Source organism: Arthroderma uncinatum (assembly GCF_011692745.1).
Source record: "Arthroderma uncinatum strain CBS 119779 chromosome Unknown scaffold5, whole genome shotgun sequence".
Lineage (NCBI taxonomy): Eukaryota > Fungi > Ascomycota > Eurotiomycetes > Onygenales > Arthrodermataceae > Arthroderma > Arthroderma uncinatum.
Window position 1 is genome coordinate 497,342 of NW_022983867.1, and position 21,039 is coordinate 518,380.

General features: G+C 49.9%; 8 protein-coding genes across 8 annotated transcripts; 4 read left to right on the forward strand and 4 right to left on the reverse strand.

The window, feature by feature from the left end:
• Nucleotides 1-60: 60 nt before the first annotated feature.
• GIQ15_06538 (uncharacterized protein) lies at nucleotides 61-784 on the forward strand (the record flags this gene model as incomplete). The annotated part of the gene is made up of 2 exons (XM_033553955.1): nucleotides 61-284; nucleotides 355-784. 2 exons carry the CDS (start codon nucleotides 61-63, stop codon nucleotides 782-784), a joined length of 654 nt encoding a protein of 217 aa, XP_033403470.1.
• Nucleotides 785-1,702: 918 nt separating this feature from the next.
• Nucleotides 1,703-4,625, reverse strand: GIQ15_06539 (meiotic coiled-coil protein; the record flags this gene model as incomplete). Its single annotated transcript, XM_033553956.1, has 7 exons — nucleotides 1,703-1,916; nucleotides 1,967-2,057; nucleotides 2,119-2,398; nucleotides 2,454-3,080; nucleotides 3,133-4,263; nucleotides 4,326-4,436; nucleotides 4,512-4,625. The coding sequence occupies 7 exons, from the start codon at nucleotides 4,623-4,625 to the stop codon at nucleotides 1,703-1,705; spliced, it is 2,568 nt and encodes an 855-aa protein (XP_033403471.1).
• An 896-nt stretch (nucleotides 4,626-5,521) lies between these two features.
• On the reverse strand, nucleotides 5,522-8,647 carry GIQ15_06540 (uncharacterized protein; the record flags this gene model as incomplete). Its single annotated transcript, XM_033553957.1, has 7 exons — nucleotides 5,522-6,332; nucleotides 6,378-6,735; nucleotides 6,794-6,877; nucleotides 6,934-7,059; nucleotides 7,115-7,562; nucleotides 7,616-8,262; nucleotides 8,338-8,647. 7 exons carry the CDS (start codon nucleotides 8,645-8,647, stop codon nucleotides 5,522-5,524), a joined length of 2,784 nt encoding a protein of 927 aa, XP_033403472.1.
• A 178-nt stretch (nucleotides 8,648-8,825) lies between these two features.
• GIQ15_06541 (uncharacterized protein) lies at nucleotides 8,826-9,386 on the reverse strand (the record flags this gene model as incomplete). Its single annotated transcript, XM_033553958.1, has 1 exon — nucleotides 8,826-9,386. One exon carries the CDS (start codon nucleotides 9,384-9,386, stop codon nucleotides 8,826-8,828), a length of 561 nt encoding a protein of 186 aa, XP_033403473.1.
• A 707-nt stretch (nucleotides 9,387-10,093) lies between these two features.
• On the forward strand, nucleotides 10,094-11,806 carry GIQ15_06542 (triose phosphate/phosphate translocator; the record flags this gene model as incomplete). The annotated part of the gene is made up of 2 exons (XM_033553959.1): nucleotides 10,094-10,468; nucleotides 10,535-11,806. 2 exons carry the CDS (start codon nucleotides 10,094-10,096, stop codon nucleotides 11,804-11,806), a joined length of 1,647 nt encoding a protein of 548 aa, XP_033403474.1.
• A 1,291-nt stretch (nucleotides 11,807-13,097) lies between these two features.
• Nucleotides 13,098-15,149, forward strand: GIQ15_06543 (NADH-ubiquinone oxidoreductase subunit; the record flags this gene model as incomplete). Its single annotated transcript, XM_033553960.1, has 2 exons — nucleotides 13,098-14,974; nucleotides 15,041-15,149. 2 exons carry the CDS (start codon nucleotides 13,098-13,100, stop codon nucleotides 15,147-15,149), a joined length of 1,986 nt encoding a protein of 661 aa, XP_033403475.1.
• A 500-nt stretch (nucleotides 15,150-15,649) lies between these two features.
• Nucleotides 15,650-17,017, reverse strand: GIQ15_06544 (uncharacterized protein; the record flags this gene model as incomplete). Its single annotated transcript, XM_033553961.1, has 4 exons — nucleotides 15,650-16,146; nucleotides 16,207-16,513; nucleotides 16,576-16,802; nucleotides 16,876-17,017. 4 exons carry the CDS (start codon nucleotides 17,015-17,017, stop codon nucleotides 15,650-15,652), a joined length of 1,173 nt encoding a protein of 390 aa, XP_033403476.1.
• A 1,002-nt stretch (nucleotides 17,018-18,019) lies between these two features.
• On the forward strand, nucleotides 18,020-21,039 carry GIQ15_06545 (two-component GAP Byr4; the record flags this gene model as incomplete). The annotated part of the gene is made up of 2 exons (XM_033553962.1): nucleotides 18,020-20,306; nucleotides 20,465-21,039. 2 exons carry the CDS (start codon nucleotides 18,020-18,022, stop codon nucleotides 21,037-21,039), a joined length of 2,862 nt encoding a protein of 953 aa, XP_033403477.1.

The following is a 21,039-nucleotide window of genomic DNA, read 5'->3' on the forward strand; positions in this document are numbered from 1 at the left end:
CCCCGTATGAATTAACTACCACGTACGATAAATAGAGAATACACATACATATCCCCCGCAATGGCCTTCCCCGCAATTTCATCTACCGACCCAACCACGACGGCCTCAACAGCATATCCTACAGACATATACCAGAGACTATGCTCCTACTCCTTCACTACAGACCCAGAGTTCAAGCTTGGAATAGCAACTATACTCGGCCAGTCGGGAACGCCCGCGACAGACGAGCAGGTCAACCGGACAGACGACCTGGTCGTGAAAGCGAAATGTTTCTACTTCTCAAAGTACGCATCTCTCCAACGTAAGATAGATATGACCAACTATACTAGTTCATGGCTAACCTGTTTTATGCAGGAAATTCTCCATCCAGCCACCAATTGACTATCTCTCATACAAACAATGGCTCCAGCAGCAACCCCTACAAACCAACGATAATACGCCCCCATCTTCAAATATTAACACTATAGCTACTGCCCCAGAAGCCACGTCGATATCTACAACACAAGAGACGTCCAAATCGGAGGAAGAACAGCCCGTATACCCGTCATCTTTCGCACGTATAGTAGAGCTCATCACAACAGGCCAGCCGATACCTGGTATTCAGCAGATACCGGACACGGTGTTGACGGGCCAGGAAACTACTAGTACCGCTCAACGGAGGCGGAAACCATGGGAGACAGATGCAGGGGAGCAGAAAGGTGGCAAGGAGGAGGGAAAGTGTAGTGATATCGTCGAGAACGGTGATGGTAGCGGGTTAATGGTGACTCAGTCTATTGATTCATGAAGAGTATAGGGTTCTGGTCGTTTAAAAATGATCAATATCGAGAGGCGAAGCTCGATCCTGAGCTTATCGATGCTATTCTCGTGGTTGCAGCGGAGGGATGGGAGCTAACAAGGCGTTTTTGGGAATTGGCGGCTAAAATTACCTCTGGTAATATCTACGTTTCTACAGACATCCTCTCATTTTGAGTACTATGCATAAATCAACGAACGCAACGAACATCAGTCTTTTTTTTTGGGTTTTGGCATCTAGATGCTATGGAGGCTATCATACATCAATTAGCGAATACAACACATAAGGCATTAATGACCAAATAACTCCCAGTCCTTCATATGCCCACAGTCCCTGGAAGTGTTTTTGAGCAGGCTCCCGATGGAAATAGAACGGATAAATGGTGAAAAGGTAAGGAAGGGATGGCCCCTAGGAAAGGTAGAAAAAAGAGTGAAAGTGAAGATAGAAATACAACAGAATAGCCCCACCGAATACAACATGAAACTAGACCATTGAGGTAAACCAAAGCACCAGGTAGCTACCCATGCCTATTTTTTGGATAAGTTCATCTTCACAGCAGATATGACAATTTAAGTGAATGAAATAAGGAAGTAAGGTAGTTCCAGACAGGGGGAGAAGACATCGAAGAAGGCAATAAAGGCAAAAGAAAAAGAGATGGGTAAAAAAAAAGAGGAATCAGATTGGATGTTGGAAAAGGAACCCTCAACAAACCAACGGACAGATATGAGGATCTAGGGCTTTCTGAACCAAGCACAGCATCCACGGATTTGAGAATCTTAGAAAAAGGGAAGATAGTTGTAAATTAGGCTCCGATATGCGAATCACTTCTGTTATTCGCCGCAGCTGAGGTACTGACAGTGGGTTAGCATCATACAATTAGCCGTCCGTTTGCGAAGAGGCAGAGGAGTCTCAACGAAATGGAGGGTAGTTGCTAGTCCACTGAGAGCTGCGGTTGAATCTGGCTCCAGTAATGGCGCTAGGAGCACGTTCCTCAGATGGGGAGTTGAAGCGGCTAATCTGGATACCTGCTCCTGGTCCAGGGCGAGTAACGTGGTTTGGGTTGCAGCAGAGCATGGCAACACGAGATCCAAACTTAGAGCCTCGGAGAGAGACCATATGTTTACTATTAAGGGTTTAGTAAAGAAGTGTAAGAAATATGAGGTATTCACCAACCGTATATGGCCCGCGACCAGTTCACGGTGCTGGTTCCCGGCGTTGAGAAGGATCCATTGAATCAAGTAGTTTCCATATTGATCCCCAGCAACTACTCGGAGTGTTAGTAAAAGGCTTGGTCAAATGATCCAGAGGTTATTATGAGCACATACTATCGATCAAGGGCATACGGGGGCGGTCTGGACGGCCAGTACAGACTCTCGCGAGGTACCTGTCAAGGAATTCTGCACCACCAATCTTCAAGCACTTCTCAACCACTTTAGAAGCAAACTGGTCCATGCTATAATCAGTGGCCCAGGCAAGAATATGTTCAATAGCACGGCTCTTGTCAGGTGGCGCCCCATGTTCACAGATGTGCTGAATGCACCAATTACCAAACTGGCCATGGGCTAGGAGGTCAATTTTCGCAAGAACTTCTTCAATGGCTTGACGCTATAGAAATGTAAGTAAGTTATTCTATAATCTCTTTGCTTTTTTAGAGGCTTACCTTTTCATCCTCGACACAATTTTCAAAAATATTCTGAACGACAAGACTTCCAGTTTCTCCCAAGGCAACCTCATGCCACATGCCTCTAAGCGCTTCGTTGACTTTAGCCATAATCTGTGGTGGTTCACCACTCCAACGGAGTTCAAAAAGTTTCTGCCACACATGACAAGCATATCTATGGATTACTGTTTCAGGGATACGACGAAGGAGCTCATGGACCATAACAGCTTTGTGTTCCTCTGGAACGCAGTCAAACGCTTTCTGGATAACATGGCAGCCAAAAGGGTCCATGCTTAGGCTCAGGGTGTTGCCACGAACTGCATTAGCAATAGCGATAACTTGCTCGGAAGTGCCATGCTCAAAGCAGCGCTGGACGAGGAAATTGCCAAAGCGATTGATCATCAATGGGTAGGCCTGGTTGGCGATAGCTTCGATGATTTCGTACTTTTGTTCGGAAGTGCCAACCTTCAACTTTTGTTGAAGGAAGATGGACGCCTGCTGATCATTGTTACAAACAATCTTGTCCACGATATACTTCCAGTCGCAAGAAACGCTCTTGTCTAGAAGACGACGATAGTTCAGAGGCTCAAGTGGAGACACGTAGGTCGAACCAACCCCAGAAGCAGTCTAACATAAGGTTAGTCAAATATTTAGGTTTGAATTATATGTCAGTTCTTACCGAAGGTGCCCAAGATCCAGGGGTAGCTGAGAACGCGGTGAACTCTGCAGCCATTGGGGATAGAGGTGTGCCAATTGGACGAGGCTGGTAGGTGTTGACACTAGGGAACACATTCTGTGGTTGGAATGCTCCAACTTGTTGCTGGCTAGCTGGCCTGGGAAGAGTGGTAGCAGGAGCTAATGGTGGTGAGAATGTACCCCATGGTGAGGTCTGAGGTGGAAAGCACGAAGCTCCACGGTTTGCTTGAGTAGCACGACGATTGGTTGGCCCCTGAAGTTGGGGAACTTGTTCGGCTGAGTAGCGGTTGTCGAACCCGTAGGGTGGACTTCCGTGTCCAGGAAACATACGTTGGTTATGAGGAAATCCAGGCTGAGAGTTGAATCCTTGCTGGCTAGTACGGTTTCCCCAATTACGACTGACATCAGGGTTGACATTGGCGTCATGCAACGCGAAATCACGATGGCCCTTGTCAGCGTTGCCAAAGCCATTCACCTGTGGCTGGGAGTTTGCATTCCAGAGACCGCGGGCTCTATTATATCCTCCAGCGGATAAGGCATCTGAGATGTCAGAACGAGCATCATCTTGCATCGTCCACTGGTCTTGACGCTGGTTGAATGGACGAGTAGAGGCATTGAAGGCATTCTGCAAGCTGCTGATGGTCTGTTCCGTGATTTCACGACCACCGAAGTCAACTTCAGACGGTGGCCCCATAGCTTGGTCAAGTGTATGTTTGATAACCCGGGTTTGGGCTAGCTCTTGCTCCTGCAAGGCAATACGAGAGTTCGCAGCTTCCAGTTCTTGTTGCAAGCGAAGCATCTCCTGAGTATCCATGCCCTTTCCAGAGTTGAAAGCATTCTGCCAGGCATTCATAGTAGGCTGGTCAGCCATTTGGGATGGGAGAACTCCTCCAAATGTAGTAGAAGATTCTCCTTGGGTTACAAGAGGGGAAATATTTTCTCCAGAGGGTTGTTTTGCCAAACGGGGAAGGGTATCAGAAACTTTGGTGGCCGCATTGCCGGCAGAGGAGCCAGCCGTAGGATCCTTTGGGGACAGCTTTGCAAGAATTTGATCCATAACGGATTGCTGGTTGAAGGAGGGAATCGAAGAACCGGCCTGTTCAAGCTTCGGCTTCTGGTGAAGTTAGATTAAATCTGATGCAATGTGGTTTGTTCAGTATCAGATATTGTGCCTACCTTCCCCAACGAAGCACCATCGTCGATCATCGAGGTGTTTTGGATATTTCCAAGCTTCGACGACACAAGGGGATTGGCCCCAGTATCTACTGTACCGAGATTCATCGTTCCCTATAAGTGAGTTAGAATGTCAGTTAGTTTTATTTATATCAATCATCCAAGCAGGAATATTTCAGGAGAACATACCGAGCCAAAACGCCCGTGGGAAGCAGTGTTAGTCGCCGTGGCGTCGAACTGAGCCTGGACCTGAACAGACGGCTTTCGAGACGCGTTAGGAGAGTCCATGACCTTGTAATACATGCTCAGCACAGTTTGAAGGGGTTTTCAGATGAACAAGTAAGAAAAAACAGTAGATAAAATCAGATCCTTGAGTGGCTGATCCAAGTCAAACAGCTCAGATGGGAGTGGGAGGTTAGAGCAATATGCAAAGAAGTAAGAAGCCACTCACTGGCCTCTAATATCACAAGAAGAACTCGTGAAAATGAGACAGCTTGACGCGTATCAGAGATCGAAAGCAACGCAACGCAGAATCGAGCTACCTTTGAAGCCGTAGAGCTAGAAGATGAGGGGGGAGAAACCAAGCAAATATGCAGGAAAGTAGATGGAAGAGGTGCGAGAAGAGAGGGCGAGATCCGAGAAAGAAAATACAGCAGAAGGGGAAGATTAGAAGAGAAAGTATGAGCAGAGATCAAGATACATGGAACAAAATAACAAGAAGGGCAAGGAAGGTAAGCTGGCGAGCAGCAGAAGGCGAGGTTGAGGCTTGAAGAGAGTGCGAGGGGAGAAAGAAGAAAAAAAATGAAGAAGTTGAGGTTGAGGTTGAGGTTGTGGGATGCAGGCCCAAAGGGGAAGGGCGGTGGCAGAAGTCTTGCGCTTAGCCGTTAGCCTGGCCCCTGAGTTCCGGCAGGTTCTCTGCATCCTGGGCAGATAGATGGAATAGCATGTCTCTTAGACAGTTACAGCTATGGCGGCCGCCATGTTGCTACGTTAGGGTATATATTTAAAGGTGTATCAGGGTATCATGGAGATGGCAGAGTGACAGGTAGCAATCTAGGTAGATTGGTAAGGAAGCACATATAAAAAATGACATGTATAGATGCCATCACTAAAGAGCTGTCTATTGCGCAGTGTTAGTGAACAAACTCTACATCTAGTACAAAGCTCAGACGTTGCCCTATGAAAAGGGATATATCTACTCAGGAAACATAGGAGGCGGCAGAAATCTTCCAAGTGGAGTCGAAAAATCCAGCAGCATAAAGAGAACCCTGGCCCTTCAGCGGAGTTCCCTTGTTGACAACGACAAAGTCAGGCTGGCCGACTCCCGTTAGGACAGGGACCAGACGAGCCGCCTGCTGGAGACCGGCCATGTCGTATCCCCAGATGACCAGCTCAAGGCGTTCGTTCTCTAGAGGACGTATGAAGATGGCACCAAGGCCCGCCTCGAATGGGTATGTTGTTGGACCTTGTGCGGACTGTACGACCAATCCGTTCCCGTTAAGGGAGATCGGGAATGTGGCAAGCGTAGACGGCCCGATATTATGGCCAAGCGAAAGAGTAATAACATTGCCCGTCGCAGTAGTGGACGCGGAGCCATCGGATGAAGTGAACAAGTCACAATCGGCCGATAGATATTGGAACAGATTTCGGCACGTTTGCAGTGCAAGGACATCAGTATCGCTAGAACTAGACGATACGGTGAATGGTCCAGGTGTGCGAAGAATAGCGTTCACACCTGTCTGTCTGCCGTACCGCTCGGAAGTAGTGCGCCATGAAGCTTCCTGAGAAGCCATCCACTTCCCGGAGTTATCCTGCGTGTACCACGTTGTTGCAGATTTGATTTCAGTCGTGACAGGGAACGGCTCTGAGCCATCAATCTGGATCTGCGATGGAGGAAGCGCTCTCACAGCGGATAATTCTAGATGGAAACGACGGATGTTGCGAGTCGTTATTTTCCAGACATGGGTACTCAGATCTCGTTGAACGTTGATGGATCCAGCTCGATCTGGGCTGTGCGATTGATCCACAGATATACCTCCTCTGGAACCCACGTACCCCGCAGGAGGGATGGTGATTGCGAAGTTGACGGGGAGGAGGTGGTCCGAATCAGGGCGTTTGGCGTATTTATAATAAAATTCCTTGAGGTAGTCAGAAGTCATTATGCCATCATACCAGTGATTTTTTCCAGGAACTTCGAGATATTCCGAGGGCCAGCCATTCTCTTTCATCAGTCGATGCATGAGACGTGAGTGATAAACGACTACATTGTCGTCCGAAGCGCCATGCTGCTGGTGTACAGGGATCCCAACAAAGTTGTCAAGAAGAAGCTCATGCTTGAAGTCCTGGCGTGCCCTGAAAAATTGGGCGGCCAGCAAGGCATCCGTATTATGCCACATGGAGTATGGAACATAATCTATTCAAGGGGAATGGTGAGCAGGGTATCAACAAATTGTAGGAAGAAGATAACGTACTCTCGATAGATGTATAACCTGCAACAGGAGCAGCTGCAATGACGTTGTCGGGGTAATGGGAGATAGTGTACCAAGTTCCCTGGCCTATTATCATTAGCTCCCAAAACCATCCTTCAACTTAAGTTCACTGATAAACTTACCGCCATTCGAGTGACCGGCAACTATCCAGTCCTCGATTACTATCTCAGGTCCAGTCCACGAAACGGCCTTGATCCAGTCATTTAGCGCATGGACTGAATTTTGCAGGTCGGCGAATCCCCAAGTGTCTAGAATCAAAGTCAGTTAACAGACAATAAACAGAATATCAGGAGGAAAACTTACGCCAATCATCTCCACTCCAAGGTGTGACACCACTAGGGAAGAGGGTCCAGGCGCATATATCTTTTACACCATCGAGCATAGTCCGAATTATCTCATCACTCGCTGCTTGTCCTGCTCCGTGGAGGCCGAGGAGCACTGGGAGCTTTGCTGTCTTATCTGTGCATTTCTGAGGTGATGGTGGACGCATAGTTGCGTAAGATACCACGCCTCCTGGCTGGATAAAGGTATTTTGTTGAACCTCGGACATCTGCCGGCTTGTAAATTTGATAGTCACTTTTGGCGTTTGACGAACTGTGGCGCTCCCCTTTACCGTATATTCGAAATGGAAGGAAAGCTCTGTTGGGAAAGTCGACGCCTCTGAGCCTCGTGTGATCGTGAATCCCACGGCACGAGATTGGTGTCCATCTAGCCTTACTCCCTTCAAGAGCTTCAATTCAAGTCCCGAAGTCTATAAATTGTTAGCATATACCATCCGGAAAACGAATGATTCAAACCACGTACCGGATCATCGGCCTTGATATCGGTCACTTGTACAAGGCTTCCCATGGCATTTTGAAGAGTAATAGATGCATAGGGGCTAATCAAACGATTCTCAACCACATCTGCTACCAAAATGCTCTTCGCATCCACAATCAATTGACTGGGTATTTTTTCCGCCACAAGGATGATATCGATAGATGGCTCGCCAACACCACCGAGGGCACGGACATCACGGACCACTCGAAGGTCAATCTGATGCGGTCCAGGTTTCAAGCTCAGGAGAAGCGGTGCTCTTCGAAAGGCAAAAAAGTCACCACCAAAATACAACTGGTCGTCAACCCGAATCTCCCAAGTTCGAACCGTGTGCAACGCAACTGCAACAGGCTCGGTTCCGTTTCCAGGTACGGTTAGCTTTCCACGTGCCCATGCTTGGTACTGCAGTGCATCCCACCCGTATACAGATTGAAGGGACGTCCGGTTCTCAGGTGGTAAGTTAATATGGAGCGTAGTCTCTGGTGGACTAGCGGTTGAATTGAGACTAGACGAGGCGGGTGACCATTTCACAGCCCCATCTGGCCCTAGGGAGCTGAGGAAGGAAGCATTGGGGTCATATTTCAGCTTTTGAAATCCGCCATATGTCTCAAGAGGGTCGGTACCCCATGACGACTCTAGGAGAGTGTGTCAGTGTCATCGATTATATAAAAAGGGATGTAATTATTTATAAATAAATATTGACCACTGACCTCTTGTGCCTATCTCGAATGGGCCAAGAACCTGCCATTCCTTGGAGAAGAAAGGAGTATCTTGCTCCATAGTCTCCAGGTTGGGGACATTGTCCGCAGGGTTAGCCGCATCAACGCCGTGACATGTCAACAGCGGGATGCAGGCCCAGGTAGCTATCTGGGAATATTTCATGTTTCCTTGCTGCACGAAACCTGCAGTATTTGCGAAGTTATTGAGGGTATCAACTCCGAATTGTGAGGGGAATGAGTCTGCGAGACCATAGAACCATTGTGAGAGTAGATTGCATGTCCAGACGACGGATGCTGGCATTATATGCATCTTCGTCCAGCAGCTATCTACGCTCTATGCACGCCAGCCTGATAATTGAGGCCCAGATGATGATTGAGACCCGGACTGGCTAAGAGTACCACGGCGTCAACGAATATTTAGGAAGTCGCCAAATTTTTGAGGAAATTGGAAACCGGCCCTTTGATGCTCATAGTGAACCTTAGTTGATGGCAATCTCCCCCTCATTTTGAAATCGACACGGGAAGGTCAGCTGGATGGCCCTCTCTAGCACTTCGCGGTCAGACCGGAATGTTAGCTTTTGTATAGCTTCGTTCAACGTGAAGAAGTCAGCTGTATAATCAGCCTCTGCCGCGGGGCCGTCCCCGGCAGCCACTGCGATATACCACCAGATTAATTTTGCGCTAGAACGCCCATCAATCTCTCGGACCGTAAGCATAAATGGCTCACTTAGGTTGTGGTGATACCGCGCCTGGTCTGAAATATGGTGGTGGTCTAACAACCCAGCTGCTGGTGGCGCTCGAGTTGACATCCCAACGGGGTATACGCAGCAGTCATATCCGGTTTCCTCTTTCACCTCTCTCAGGGCCGCTTCCTGGCGGGTTTCACCGACATTCCGCCGGCCCTTAGCCAGCAGCCATTCGTTCCCATGGCGGATCAAACAAACTCTCACTGGCTGCTGCAGGTTGAACAGGATGGCGCCGCAGCTCTCGACGAATTCCTCGGATGTGTACTGGCGGGTCGGAACCCCAGAGGCGGCCATCTAGCGAGACTTCCCACCTGAAGTTAATATAACTAGTGGGTTATATGTGAGGGGATATATCGATGGCAGCGGTGGGCAGTGGTTTGCCTCCCCCGAGGAGCCAGGAAGTAGACGAGGCCAGAGGCCAATGGAGGCTCAAAACTGGTTTTGGGTTGGAGGCGGCAAGTCACGTGGAACTCCTAAATGCTGACGTCCGCTTATTATGTAAGACTGACATGCCAACACATATCGTAGATAAGTACGGAGTATACGGAGTATAGATAGTCTATATAAAGGTGTCTAATACTGCATTATCAACAGTCGGTGAGTGCCCTTGGGCTTGAACTCGAGATGCTTCTTCTCTCACGGGCGACTACAACATAATGTCACGTGGATGACACGTGATATGTCTGCTGTCAAGGCCGAAGGACTTGAGACATGTCTCTATCTATTTTTACTCCATCTTACTCTATCTAAGATCATACATCTACCTACGTACGCATCCCTTGATACTCTGTCTCTGTACTAATCTATACGGAGTCGTTCTATAGATAGTTGACATGTATGGCTGCGATAAGCTCAAAACACGTGTCGCCGCGCCCAATCACGAGTGCGCCTTGTCCCTGTGAACGCCAAGCTATCCATCTTATTCCTGTCTTCCATAACTTTTCTGGCCTCATCAGCGTTACTGGTGACATGTCCAGCCACAGCTCGTCTCCAAGCCGATAATGAGCGTAACAACGCTTGTCGATACGCGGCAGCAGAAGTCTTCCGGCCCGCCACAGTCCTGGAAACCTCAAATGACCGTCGACAGCTCCGCGACGGAGAAATTCCCTGGCCTGGGAGATGACGACGCAGTGAACCAGGAACAGGAGGACAGCGTTTTTGTGCCATCCACGGTCAGGTACGCGGGGGAATCGCTATGGCAGCCACGCAAGAATAGGGCATACTCGCGTGGGCCAACGCCCGTTGACCGTTCACACCGTCCCCGCAAGAGCATCAGCGAGGCACTGGGGTCATTCCGGACTCGGGGAACGAGTGTTAGCTTGAACGCCCAGGAGCTGGCCGAGTCGCTGAAAGCTCCGATATCTTACAAACTCATCGTGAGTGCTCTCTTCATGAGTGGTACATAGAAGGGCGCGAAGTGCATTTGCTAATTGACTGTCCAGGGCCTTTGCATCATCTGGTACATGACATCAGCTCTCACGAACACTTCCTCGAAATCCATCCTTACAGCTCTCCCAAAGCCCATCACACTCACGATCGTTCAATTTGCATTTGTATCAACATGGTGTCTCGTTCTCGCATACCTCGCTTCGGTGTTCCCAGCTCTAAAAACGGCTGTGCCCGTACTCAAAAATAAAATCCGCTATCCGTCATATTCCATCGTCACCACCGCTCTACCGTTAGCCGGCTTCCAGCTACTAGGACACATCCTGAGCTCCATGTCGACTTCAAAAATCCCCGTTTCGCTAGTCCATACCATAAAGGGGCTGTCTCCACTCTTCACCGTGCTCGCTTATCGCATCTTCTTCCGCATCCGTTACGCTAGGGCCACCTATCTCTCCCTCGTCCCCCTCACGCTAGGTGTTATGCTTGCTTGCTCCGCAGGATTCTCGACGAACCTGTTTGGGATACTCTGTGCGCTTGCGGCTGCGCTCATCTTCGTGGCTCAGAACATATTCTCGAAGAAACTGTTTAATGAGGCGGCGCGTGCGGAGGCTGAAGGTCAATCACCGGGGGATACCAAGCTTGACAAGCTCAACCTTTTATGCTATTGTTCAGGGCTCGCCTTTCTATTAACGCTGCCGATATGGTTCCTATCCGAAGGCTATCCCCTCATCATCGACATCCTATCTTCCGGCGCTGTCAGCTTGTCGGAGAAAAAGGGTGCACTTGACCATGGCGCCTTGACGCTGGAATTTATCTTCAACGGAGTCTTCCACTTTGCCCAGAACATCATGGCATTCGTTTTACTGTCCATGGTATCGCCGGTCTCATACTCCGTCGCTTCACTCATCAAACGAGTCTTCGTCGTTGTGGTCGCCATCGTCTGGTTTGGTAATTCAACCACACCTCTGCAGGCGTTTGGTATTGCCCTCACCTTCCTCGGTCTCTATCTTTATGACAGGAACAAGCAGGATGATGCCGCGGACCGACGGGCCAACGCAGACCGCTTCCAGAAACACGACAATATCCTTCCTCTCAACAATGCCACCAACGGAGCCGGCAAAGCTTGGAATTCGAACGGATATACCTTCCCAACCCCAGCGGTCGGTGGTCTCGGAATCCATCCAATGGATGTCAATGGCAAGAAGGAAGACGACAAGGCCAATGGCGTTTCGAGAAGGAATAGCGTTGCCCGGCCATGGCTGCCGCCAGGGACTAAGCAAGAGTCTACATGGCAGCCAGGCGATGTCTCATCACCGCCGCAGAAGTAATATATGTTCACGCTACCAATTATGTATCTTTTTCAGGGTTCATGGAGTTTAGAGGGACTCGGGCCATCTTTTCCGTTTTTTTTCCCTTTCTTCTCTTCTTGTTAATGTTTTTTTAATTGTACGAAACGCGGCGTCTGCACATGGCGGCGGATCCAAGGCCTTCTTTCTCTTTTTTTTGGTAACTCGGAGGATTGGATAGACTCTATATACCTTATGGCCCTATTATTTGAGCAACAAAATAATATGTCGAATTTTCGAGATTAAAAAACGCATCAGAGTGACGCATATAATGTTTTGTAGCATCCGTCGGTAAGGAACTGCTCCATAACGAGGCCAAACAAGTCGACCCTAGGGCGCTCCAGCTACGGTGCAAGATCTGCTCTCGGATCACACTGTAGAGGAGGAAGGGCTGGCAACTCTCCGAAGAAAGCATGCCCTCCACCTACAATAAACCATGTCCGTTTAAAATGAGTTGAAGAAAGAAGGGAAAAAAGGAAGGGAAAGCGAGAGAGAGAAAAATGATATTTTTATGTTCGCTCGCGGTGGGCGGAGGACGAGTTCTTCCGGCCCGGCGCTCTCCGCCAATCCGGTGCAGAGGATTTGAATGAAGGCAGAGGAAGCAACAAATAAGTGCAAGGGAAGAGAAGGACGTCGTCTTCATCGCTCACGAGCAGGCTATCACCACCGCACGCAGCCTCACGGTTCTCGCTCTCCTCCCATCTCGGTGTCCTCCTTGCTTAGGTTGTTTCTCGTCAGCTATGCGGCCACAATTGTTCCGTGTCGCCGCACGATCGAGGAGATGGACGGCCCTCAATTGCTCCCGGCCATTCAGCACCACAGGCGCCAGGCAGGCGGAAGTTGAAGTCACAATTGGTCCGTTGCCAGCTCGTCCTGGTTCTCTGGGTATTTTACTAACGGGTTATGAATGTTTTAGATGGCAAGAAGGTGTCGATAGAAGGTATTGCGATATAACAGACCGCACACCCCACGACAACACACAGGCATACTGACAGGCTATTTAGCTGGTTCCGCCCTGATCCAAGCTTGCGAGAAGGCTGGAGCGACAGTTCCTAGGTATGTTTATATCCGCATTGGCTATTTTATATATATGATCTAGATTGCTAATGGTTATTGTAGATATTGTTATCATGAGTAAGTCAAACAGCTATATACACCGCAAAAACATCACTAAACATTTCGACAGAAAACTATTGGTTGCAGGAAATTGTACGATAACATCAATTCCTCGATATTTTGATGATTTTACTTACAAGTACCCGTTTTAGGCCGAATGTGTCTCGTTGAAGTCGAGAGAGCACCCAAACCCGTCGCCTCCTGCGCGTGGCCCGTCCAGCCCGGAATGGTAGTCAAGACGAACTCGCCTCTAGTACACAAAGCCAGAGAAGGTGTTATGGAATTCCTACTCGCCAACCATCCACTTGACTGCCCCATTTGTGATCAGGGAGGAGAATGTGATCTCCAGGACCAGTCGATGAGATATGGCGCCGACCGAGGAAGATTCCACGAGGTTGGAGGAAAACGTGCTGTTGAGGATAAAAATATTGGTCCATTGATCAAAACATCCATGAACAGATGCATTCACTGCACACGATGTGTTCGTTTCGCCAACGATGTTGCTGGTGCCCCCGAGTTAGGAACCACCGGACGCGGAAACGACATGCAGATTGGAACTTACCTCGAGAAGAACTTGGACTCTGAACTGTCCGCAAACGTCATCGACTTGTGCCCAGTCGGTGCGTTGACCTCAAAGCCATATGCATTCCGCGCCAGACCATGGGAACTTAAGCACACCGAAACCATTGACGTTCTCGACGCTCTCGGCTCCAACATCACGGTTGACACCCGAGGAATGGAAGTTATGCGTGTTCAGCCCAGACTAAATGACGATGTTAACGAGGAATGGATCAACGACAAGACCAGATTCGCATGCGATGGTCTCAAGACCCAGAGACTCACCACCCCTCTTATCCGTCGGGATAACAAGTTCGTTCCCGCAACATGGGAACAAGCCCTGACTGAAATTGGAAACGCCCACAAATCTTTGGCCCCCAAGGGCAACGAGTTCAAGGCTATTGCCGGCCACTTGATTGAGACCGAATCTCTCGTTGCCATGAAGGACCTCGCTAACAAACTTGGATCTGAAAATCTTGCTCTTGATCAAGCAGGTGGCAGCCAGCCTATCGCACACGGAGTTGATGTTAGGTCTAACTACCTTTTCAACTCCAAGGTTTATGGAATTGAAGAAGCCGACACCATGCTCTTGGTCGGAACCAACCCCCGTCACGAAGCTGCCGTTCTCAACGCTCGCATCCGCAAACAGTACCTCCGCTCTAACCTTGAAGTCGGCCTTGTTGGTGAATCCTTTGAAAGTACCTTCGAATTTGAACACCTTGGAACCGATGCCGCAGCCTTGAAGACTACCCTTGCTGGAGCCTTCGGAAAGAAACTTGCTGCCGCAAAGAACCCTATGATCATTGTCGGAAGCGCTGTGGCAGAACACCCCGATGCCAAAGCCATATTTGAGACAATTGGATCTTTCGTCGACAAGAACGCCGCTAAATTCACCACTCCACAATGGCAAGGTTACAACGTCCTACAGCGCGTAGCATCTCGAGGCGGTGCCTACGAAGTTGGTTTCACCACTCCATCCACTGAGGTCGCCAACACCACCCCCAAGATGGTCTGGCTGCTCGGAGCCGACGAGATTAGCGAAGCCGATATCCCCAAGGGCGCCTTCGTCGTCTACCAAGGCCACCACGGTGATCGTGGAGCTCAGCTCGCTGACGTCGTCCTCCCCGGTGCCGCATATACTGAAAAGACCGGAACCTACGTCAACACCGAAGGCCGCGTTCAAATGACCCGTGCTGCCACCTCACTTTCCGGAGCATCCAGAGAGGATTGGAAGATCATCCGAGCAGTCAGCGAGTTCCTAGGTGCCCCATTGCCTTATGATGACGTTGAGATGTTGAGAGATCGCATGGAGGAGATCAGCCCTGCCCTCCGAAGATATGATATCGTCGAGCCCTCATCCCTCGCCTCATTGAGCAAGGTACAATTGGTAGACCAGAACCGAGGTAGCAAGGCTACCGGCGCGCCATTGAAGAAGCCAATTGAGAACTTCTACCTCACAGACGTTATTTCCAGAAGGTATGTTTTCACCCTATCCCCCATTTCTCATTAATTTCACAAATATACTAACTCCAACCCCCTTAGCTCACCGACAATGGCAAGATGCTCCGCTGCCAAAGAAACTGGAAACCCGGAGACCAACTTCATGGCTCCCGGCGAAAGCTCCGCTACAGCTCAAGCCATCCAAGGATAATTTTAGGCTAACCATAGATCTATCTCTACCTAACCTTCCTTCATATATCACCCCGCCCCATCCATGCATTGCCATGCCCTGCCAAAACAACTGATTCCTTGTACTTCCTTGCGGTTCTAGGCGTTTCATTCTCCTTTGTTCTCATTTTTATGTCTATATACATATTCTACTTTTTTTTACTGCAATTGTTCCATTTCCCCCCCGTGTTTGTTACCTGTAGCATCATCTACATAAATGTCCTACCTTGCCATCTTTTTGTACTTGTCAATGTGGATAGAAAGTGGCTCTTTGCTTTGCGTGGCAGGGAAGGGGAGGATAGGGAGCGAGCTGTGTGGGTTTTGTTTTTATACAAGTTGGGCCTGATTAATCTAGAGTTAACCCTGTACAAGAGGAAAAGTATGATGAGGGAACTATTCATTTCGTTAAACATTAATCTCTATCGTAGATGTATCTCTTAATAGACTGGGCAGCCAAAAGGGAGATGGATTCAACTCGGATCGTCATAGTTCATCATCAGAGTCAGTTTCATCTCCATCCGCGTTCGCTTGGCTCGTTTCTATGACCGGTTTAGGCGCTGCTGCCCGTTTCTTGCCAAACGGCAATTCCCGTGGTGGAGGCGGCTCTGTAGCCTGGGGTTTTGCAGATGATGCACGCGTATTCCGAGTTACTTTTGCAGCTGGAGCACGCGCCGGCGCTGTTCTAGCTTTAGTCTCTGTCTTTCCTCCCCTCTTCGGTGCGGGAGCAGGAGGTGCTTCGTCGTCTAGTTCTGAAGCCGTCTCCTCCTCCAGGGGCTCTGGTGTGTCCTGTCTTTCGTCAGTGGTATTGTCTTCGTCTTCTTCCGCTGCATTGCCTGTTTTATCAATATCCATAACGTCAAAACCATCATCACTCTCGGATTCTTCAGGTGCTGGTTCATCCGCCTTTCTCTTACCCCGCCTACTCGCGGCGGGTTTTCGGGAAGCTGTCTCAAGAACAGCTTCTTTTTCTAGTTCGGCAGCTAGAACTTGTCAGCATCGATGTCCCAAGAGAGCAGAATATTATGTATCACAAAACCAACCTGTCTCCGGATTTTCCTTGGCCTTCGTTAATAGGCGTTGTTGGCTTCTAATTTTGGCCTTCTTCTCATTCAATAGCCCAACGAACTTTGCGATCAACTGTTCGTCATGCTGGTTCTTAGCTTCAATAAATTCCGCTAATTGGGCGTTTAATTTCTTTATCGTGTCCTCCGCTTCACGATATTTCGTTTGCAGGCTAGAAACTTGTTCTCCCAGCGTCTTCGCCTTGGACACGGCGGTTCCGGCCCATTCAAATAGTTCAATCGCCTGTTCATCGTCTTGTTTTAGGATAACAGTGCCCAGTTTTTGCTAATGCGGGGAAATTATCAGTATCAGAGTCGTTGGGTAAAGCGGGGGGCATCAGGCCATACCGTAATCGAGTCTATACGTTTTCTCAATGTGATATGCAGCTCCTTATCGGCCTCGTCATCGTCGCCATTAGATTGTACCGACGCCAGGATTTCCAGTCCGGAAACCCATTCTGAATCTGCATTGGACTCCTGGCTCTGATTGAAGGCGTAGGAAAGGATTCCAGCCCATTCCTCATCGTCGCCACGGTAGTTTTTGGCTTGTAGCTTTTTTATTCCCGCTGTCTTCACTAGGTATCAAATACTTTGTTAGTCCAGAGTCACTGACGGTACCAGTATGTGAAACGATGAATCAAGTCTTACCAGATCCCGCATACGGGTTCTCTCCCTCTGTTCCAACAAGCTGCAAGTCCAAGTGGGAAGACCCCGATTTAGATACCTTGATCAGAGCATAATCGCCGGAAGCGTCACTCCGCGGGATTCGAAGGATACTCTCGTTGGTCATTGCCAGAGTGACTGTCCAAACAACAGTCCATACAATAGAAAGAGTAATATGGGTTATCCAACAGAGTGTAGGAGTGCATGGTGTTTTATAGAGCAAGCTGCTGCCTAGAGCCGATAAACAAGCTGTGTCACATGACCACTATCAAATGCCGGTCATCAACATCAACATCAACATCGACATCAACAACAAAAGTCAGAGACAAAGAAAACAAAAGAGAGACAGAGAGAGAGAGAGACCAGGCTAGGCTGCTAGATTGGGTGTTATTAGGTACGCGGTATATACGGTGAGCGTTCTATGGCTGCTACCGTCCAATTGCCTGCGAACAACGCTGACTCCCGCTGGTCAGCATCATTCCTTGCCCAACGACGCCCAAGAAATTCGACCACTAGGCGCCGCCGCTCAAAGATTTTCCACCACGACTCAGCCTATCCGGCGGAGGATACATCGCAGGGCGGCCGCCCGCCAGCGAGGGATTAGCCGCTACTGCAGCAACTGCGCCGTCTATGCAGTCCCCTGGAGCCAAGTATATAGGTATATATAACAGGCGGCTGAGTCAGCTGGCGCGACGCGCCCGTAGCCGCATCGCTTAGCTGTCCAGAACCAGCTTAGGCGCCCTTCCCTGGCCCCAACCTCCCCCGACACGCCCAAGGGTCTGTATCAGGGCCTGCCTGCAATCTCGTCTGAGACAGCGTGCTTCATCCTGATATTTCGCCCTTCGCACCTCGAACCCCTTTACTCATCACCGCCGTTCTCGCCACTACGAACCTGGGGGTCTATCGATCGCGAGTGGGCCCCATTCTGGTGCTCGTCCCTGTTTTTTGCCGCACCATCTACCAGCACGTTAACCCCGAACCACCCTTCCTACACGCCGTACAACCGTCCTTTTATATAGCATATTAACGCGCACTGGAGGCCTCAATTGAAGCGAAGATACAGCCCGGCAGGTACTCTTCGCGAGTTCTTCATGAAGCCTCCGACGTTTGGCCCGAAACTTCGGTGGTCATGGAGTCCAACATGGACACTCTAATCATGCACAAACCGAGCGAAGACGAGATCGAGTGTTGGGATGACGATGAAGACCTGCAGTGCGGTGATGGCATACAGCTACGCACCGTCTCTGCTACCACGTCGGTCACCGGATCCTCCTCCGTTCGACCCTCGGGCCACCGCGACTCGATCTCGTCTCGACGTTCTTGGAGGTCGGATCGTGACTCCAACGTCGGCGACGATGAAAGCTGGCAACTCCTGCTTAACCCAAGCGACGACTCACCAAGCCAGGACGCGATTGCCTCGGCAAAAAACGCGGGAATTCCAATTCCATCCGGTGTTCCAAATTCTGCACTACTTGGGGGTTCAATAAAGAGGCTGGGTGGCCGGAAACAGAGGGCTATCGTGGGTGACGACTGGTTAGAAGACCTAGACCTTTCGGCTTTTGACGCAGGGCCCAAGGTCAAGCTGGATCACGAAACTACGGCCCCGGATTCATTGCTTCATTTTAGCACCTTGCCTGCCCCCAATTTTGGTAGACAGGCAGACAATCATTCCTTTGTCCTCCATGACCTAGTCAAATTCCGCGATACGGAGGAGGATATGTTATTTGGCGATGTGTCTTCAATAAAGATCACAAAGACCCGTTCCAGTCAGGAAGTAAACCTGCCATCAGGGCTGGAATCCTGCACAAAAGATGAAGACTTTGAGTCGGAACTGGTCTTGCCAGACGACGATACACCGCTTCGCCTCTCTAAACGTCGTGACATTCCAATTACATCCGATTTCCTCGCAGATGACTTTGACACCGAGTGGGCAGAAGGCAGCATCGGCGTACGTTTTGGAGGTACTCGAAGGGATGGTCGGTCCAACCGCAGCTCGTCCGTAGGAGCTCTCAGTCCAAGCATGTCGAGCTGCCTGACCATCGAAAGCGAAGATGATGGCATCGACGGGCTAATCCTTCCCGACGGCCCTCTAGACCTGGAGAAGTCGCTCCAAAACAGACATAGGCCGCATTCACCGCAGCCCAGCGTTCCTGAAATCCCTACTGAACAGCAAAATACCCCTGGTGACAAAGGTGCTACCCACAGCGAACAGACGAACGATGACTTTTTCTCAGGCATCGAGATAGGAGATGGCGAAGCATTCGACTCTGGAAAACTGACCCTTAACCGAAACGTGAAACGAAGGATTGAACCACCATCAACTCCTCCCAGACGTGGAGCAACGAGCATCACATTTACCAACAAAGCTCCAGCGGCGGGCACGCGGATACCACGACTCTCTGCCCATGAGCGGCCGCACTCTACATATCTTGAACCCGTTTCCGAGAGCGGAGCGCCTGTCCCTCAACCTCCAAGGCGCCCTCACTCTCGTCTTAGTGGACACGGCGCTCATTCCTCCCTAACAAACATTCCACTTCCAAGCTCCCTGGCTGCTAGCCTCTCACCACCCAGTCGAAGGGTTCTGGGAACCAGGCCTTCCAAAGAAGTACTCCGAGGCGATCTGATGAACACCAACACGCAGATACTCAAGTCTAAACGTGCAACGCCAGTTATCCGACCTTCATCAGGAGGCTCAACCGGTACCCAGACCCAAAGTTCCCCGTCAAGGCAGGATGGCAATAGCAAACCTGTAGCCACATCTCGTCCCAAAACACCAGTTGACCGCCATGGAACCGAGAACCGTCTTCACTCACAGCGCCGTCCCCAGGTCCCTTTCCTTCCAGCTGGCGTTTCTCCAAGCAAATCTCATCATGTCAGCGTCAAATCTAGTCGACACTTTCGTCGAACTGACTCCGAAAGCTCCGGAGATATGCTCATGAACCCAAGATCAGCATCTAGACCTTCAAAACGGACGCGCTACGATAGTTCCGGTCGGCCTATCAACTATTCAGGTGATACTGTTATGGCCACAGTAAAGCAAACCATCACGAAACCCACTCGCCGCAAGAACTTTGGTGATGGCACCGAACTTGATATATTCAATGACCTGCCAACCTCAGCGTCCCTGGAGAGCAGATTCATGAAAGCTCCCATCAAACGTGGTGCTCCTCGTTCTCTTCGTAGCAAATTAAGTCAATCGCACATTACTGCTCCCAGAACGGATACCCCTACCCCAGCAACGGGACCAACGAGCCCGCCAGCGCAAGATTCCACGCCTAGGTTTGCACGCGACACAAATGCGTCAAGGAACGCACGAGAGCAGCGCATAACGTCAATGGGCAGCAATCTCCAAGGGGGTCCACTGGCTTCGCTGAGTCTAAACTGGAAAACACAGCCTATCGGTCGCGCTCTGCCTAGTCCGTCGCTCCCACGCAGTCGTCATGGGCATAAACATTCCCTTAGTAGGCCCCATCTCATCAAGCCGATGGGTAATGGGGTCCATGATGCCAAAAGTTAGCATATCCCCTTGACTTTCCGTCGTGAGTTGTGTTTTACTAATCATGATATATTATAGATGTCAAGGGCATGCAGTATAATCCCGCGCTTTACAAGTGGGAGGGCAATGAAAACGCTACAGCTGGCTTCGAGATGCCGTCAACGCCGGCTCCCCTGAAGCCATCTCCTGCCCTCATCTCCAATGTAGGAGGTATTTCAGGCTCTCAGGTTGTAGGTGGAATGGTGTTTGATCCCCAACGAATGTGCTGGCTTAAAGCAGCCAACTCGCGCCCAGGAAGCAAGTCTGGCCCTCCCCTTTCCGTCGACGAGGAGGAGGATGTCTTCGCAGGCCTTGACGACCTCGAAGACCACCCACGAAAGTCGACCGTAGCAGCTTCCAGCAACCCGTCCTCTCCCAGCTGTGCTGAAGCTGATGCCATGAATCTGGATGATAAAAGCGGAGGTGAATCATCAGATGAATGGGCCATTACAGAAGAATTTGATGTTGGACCCGAGTTTATCAGACGCCAGCGTGCCGAGGAAGAGAAATGGAGAAGAAAAGTCGGCAAATGGATAAGTGAAGATCGAGCGAAACTGGGTGACGAATGGCGCTGGGCTATTCGAAACCTTGTCGGCCAAGGGCGCGCTGTCTGA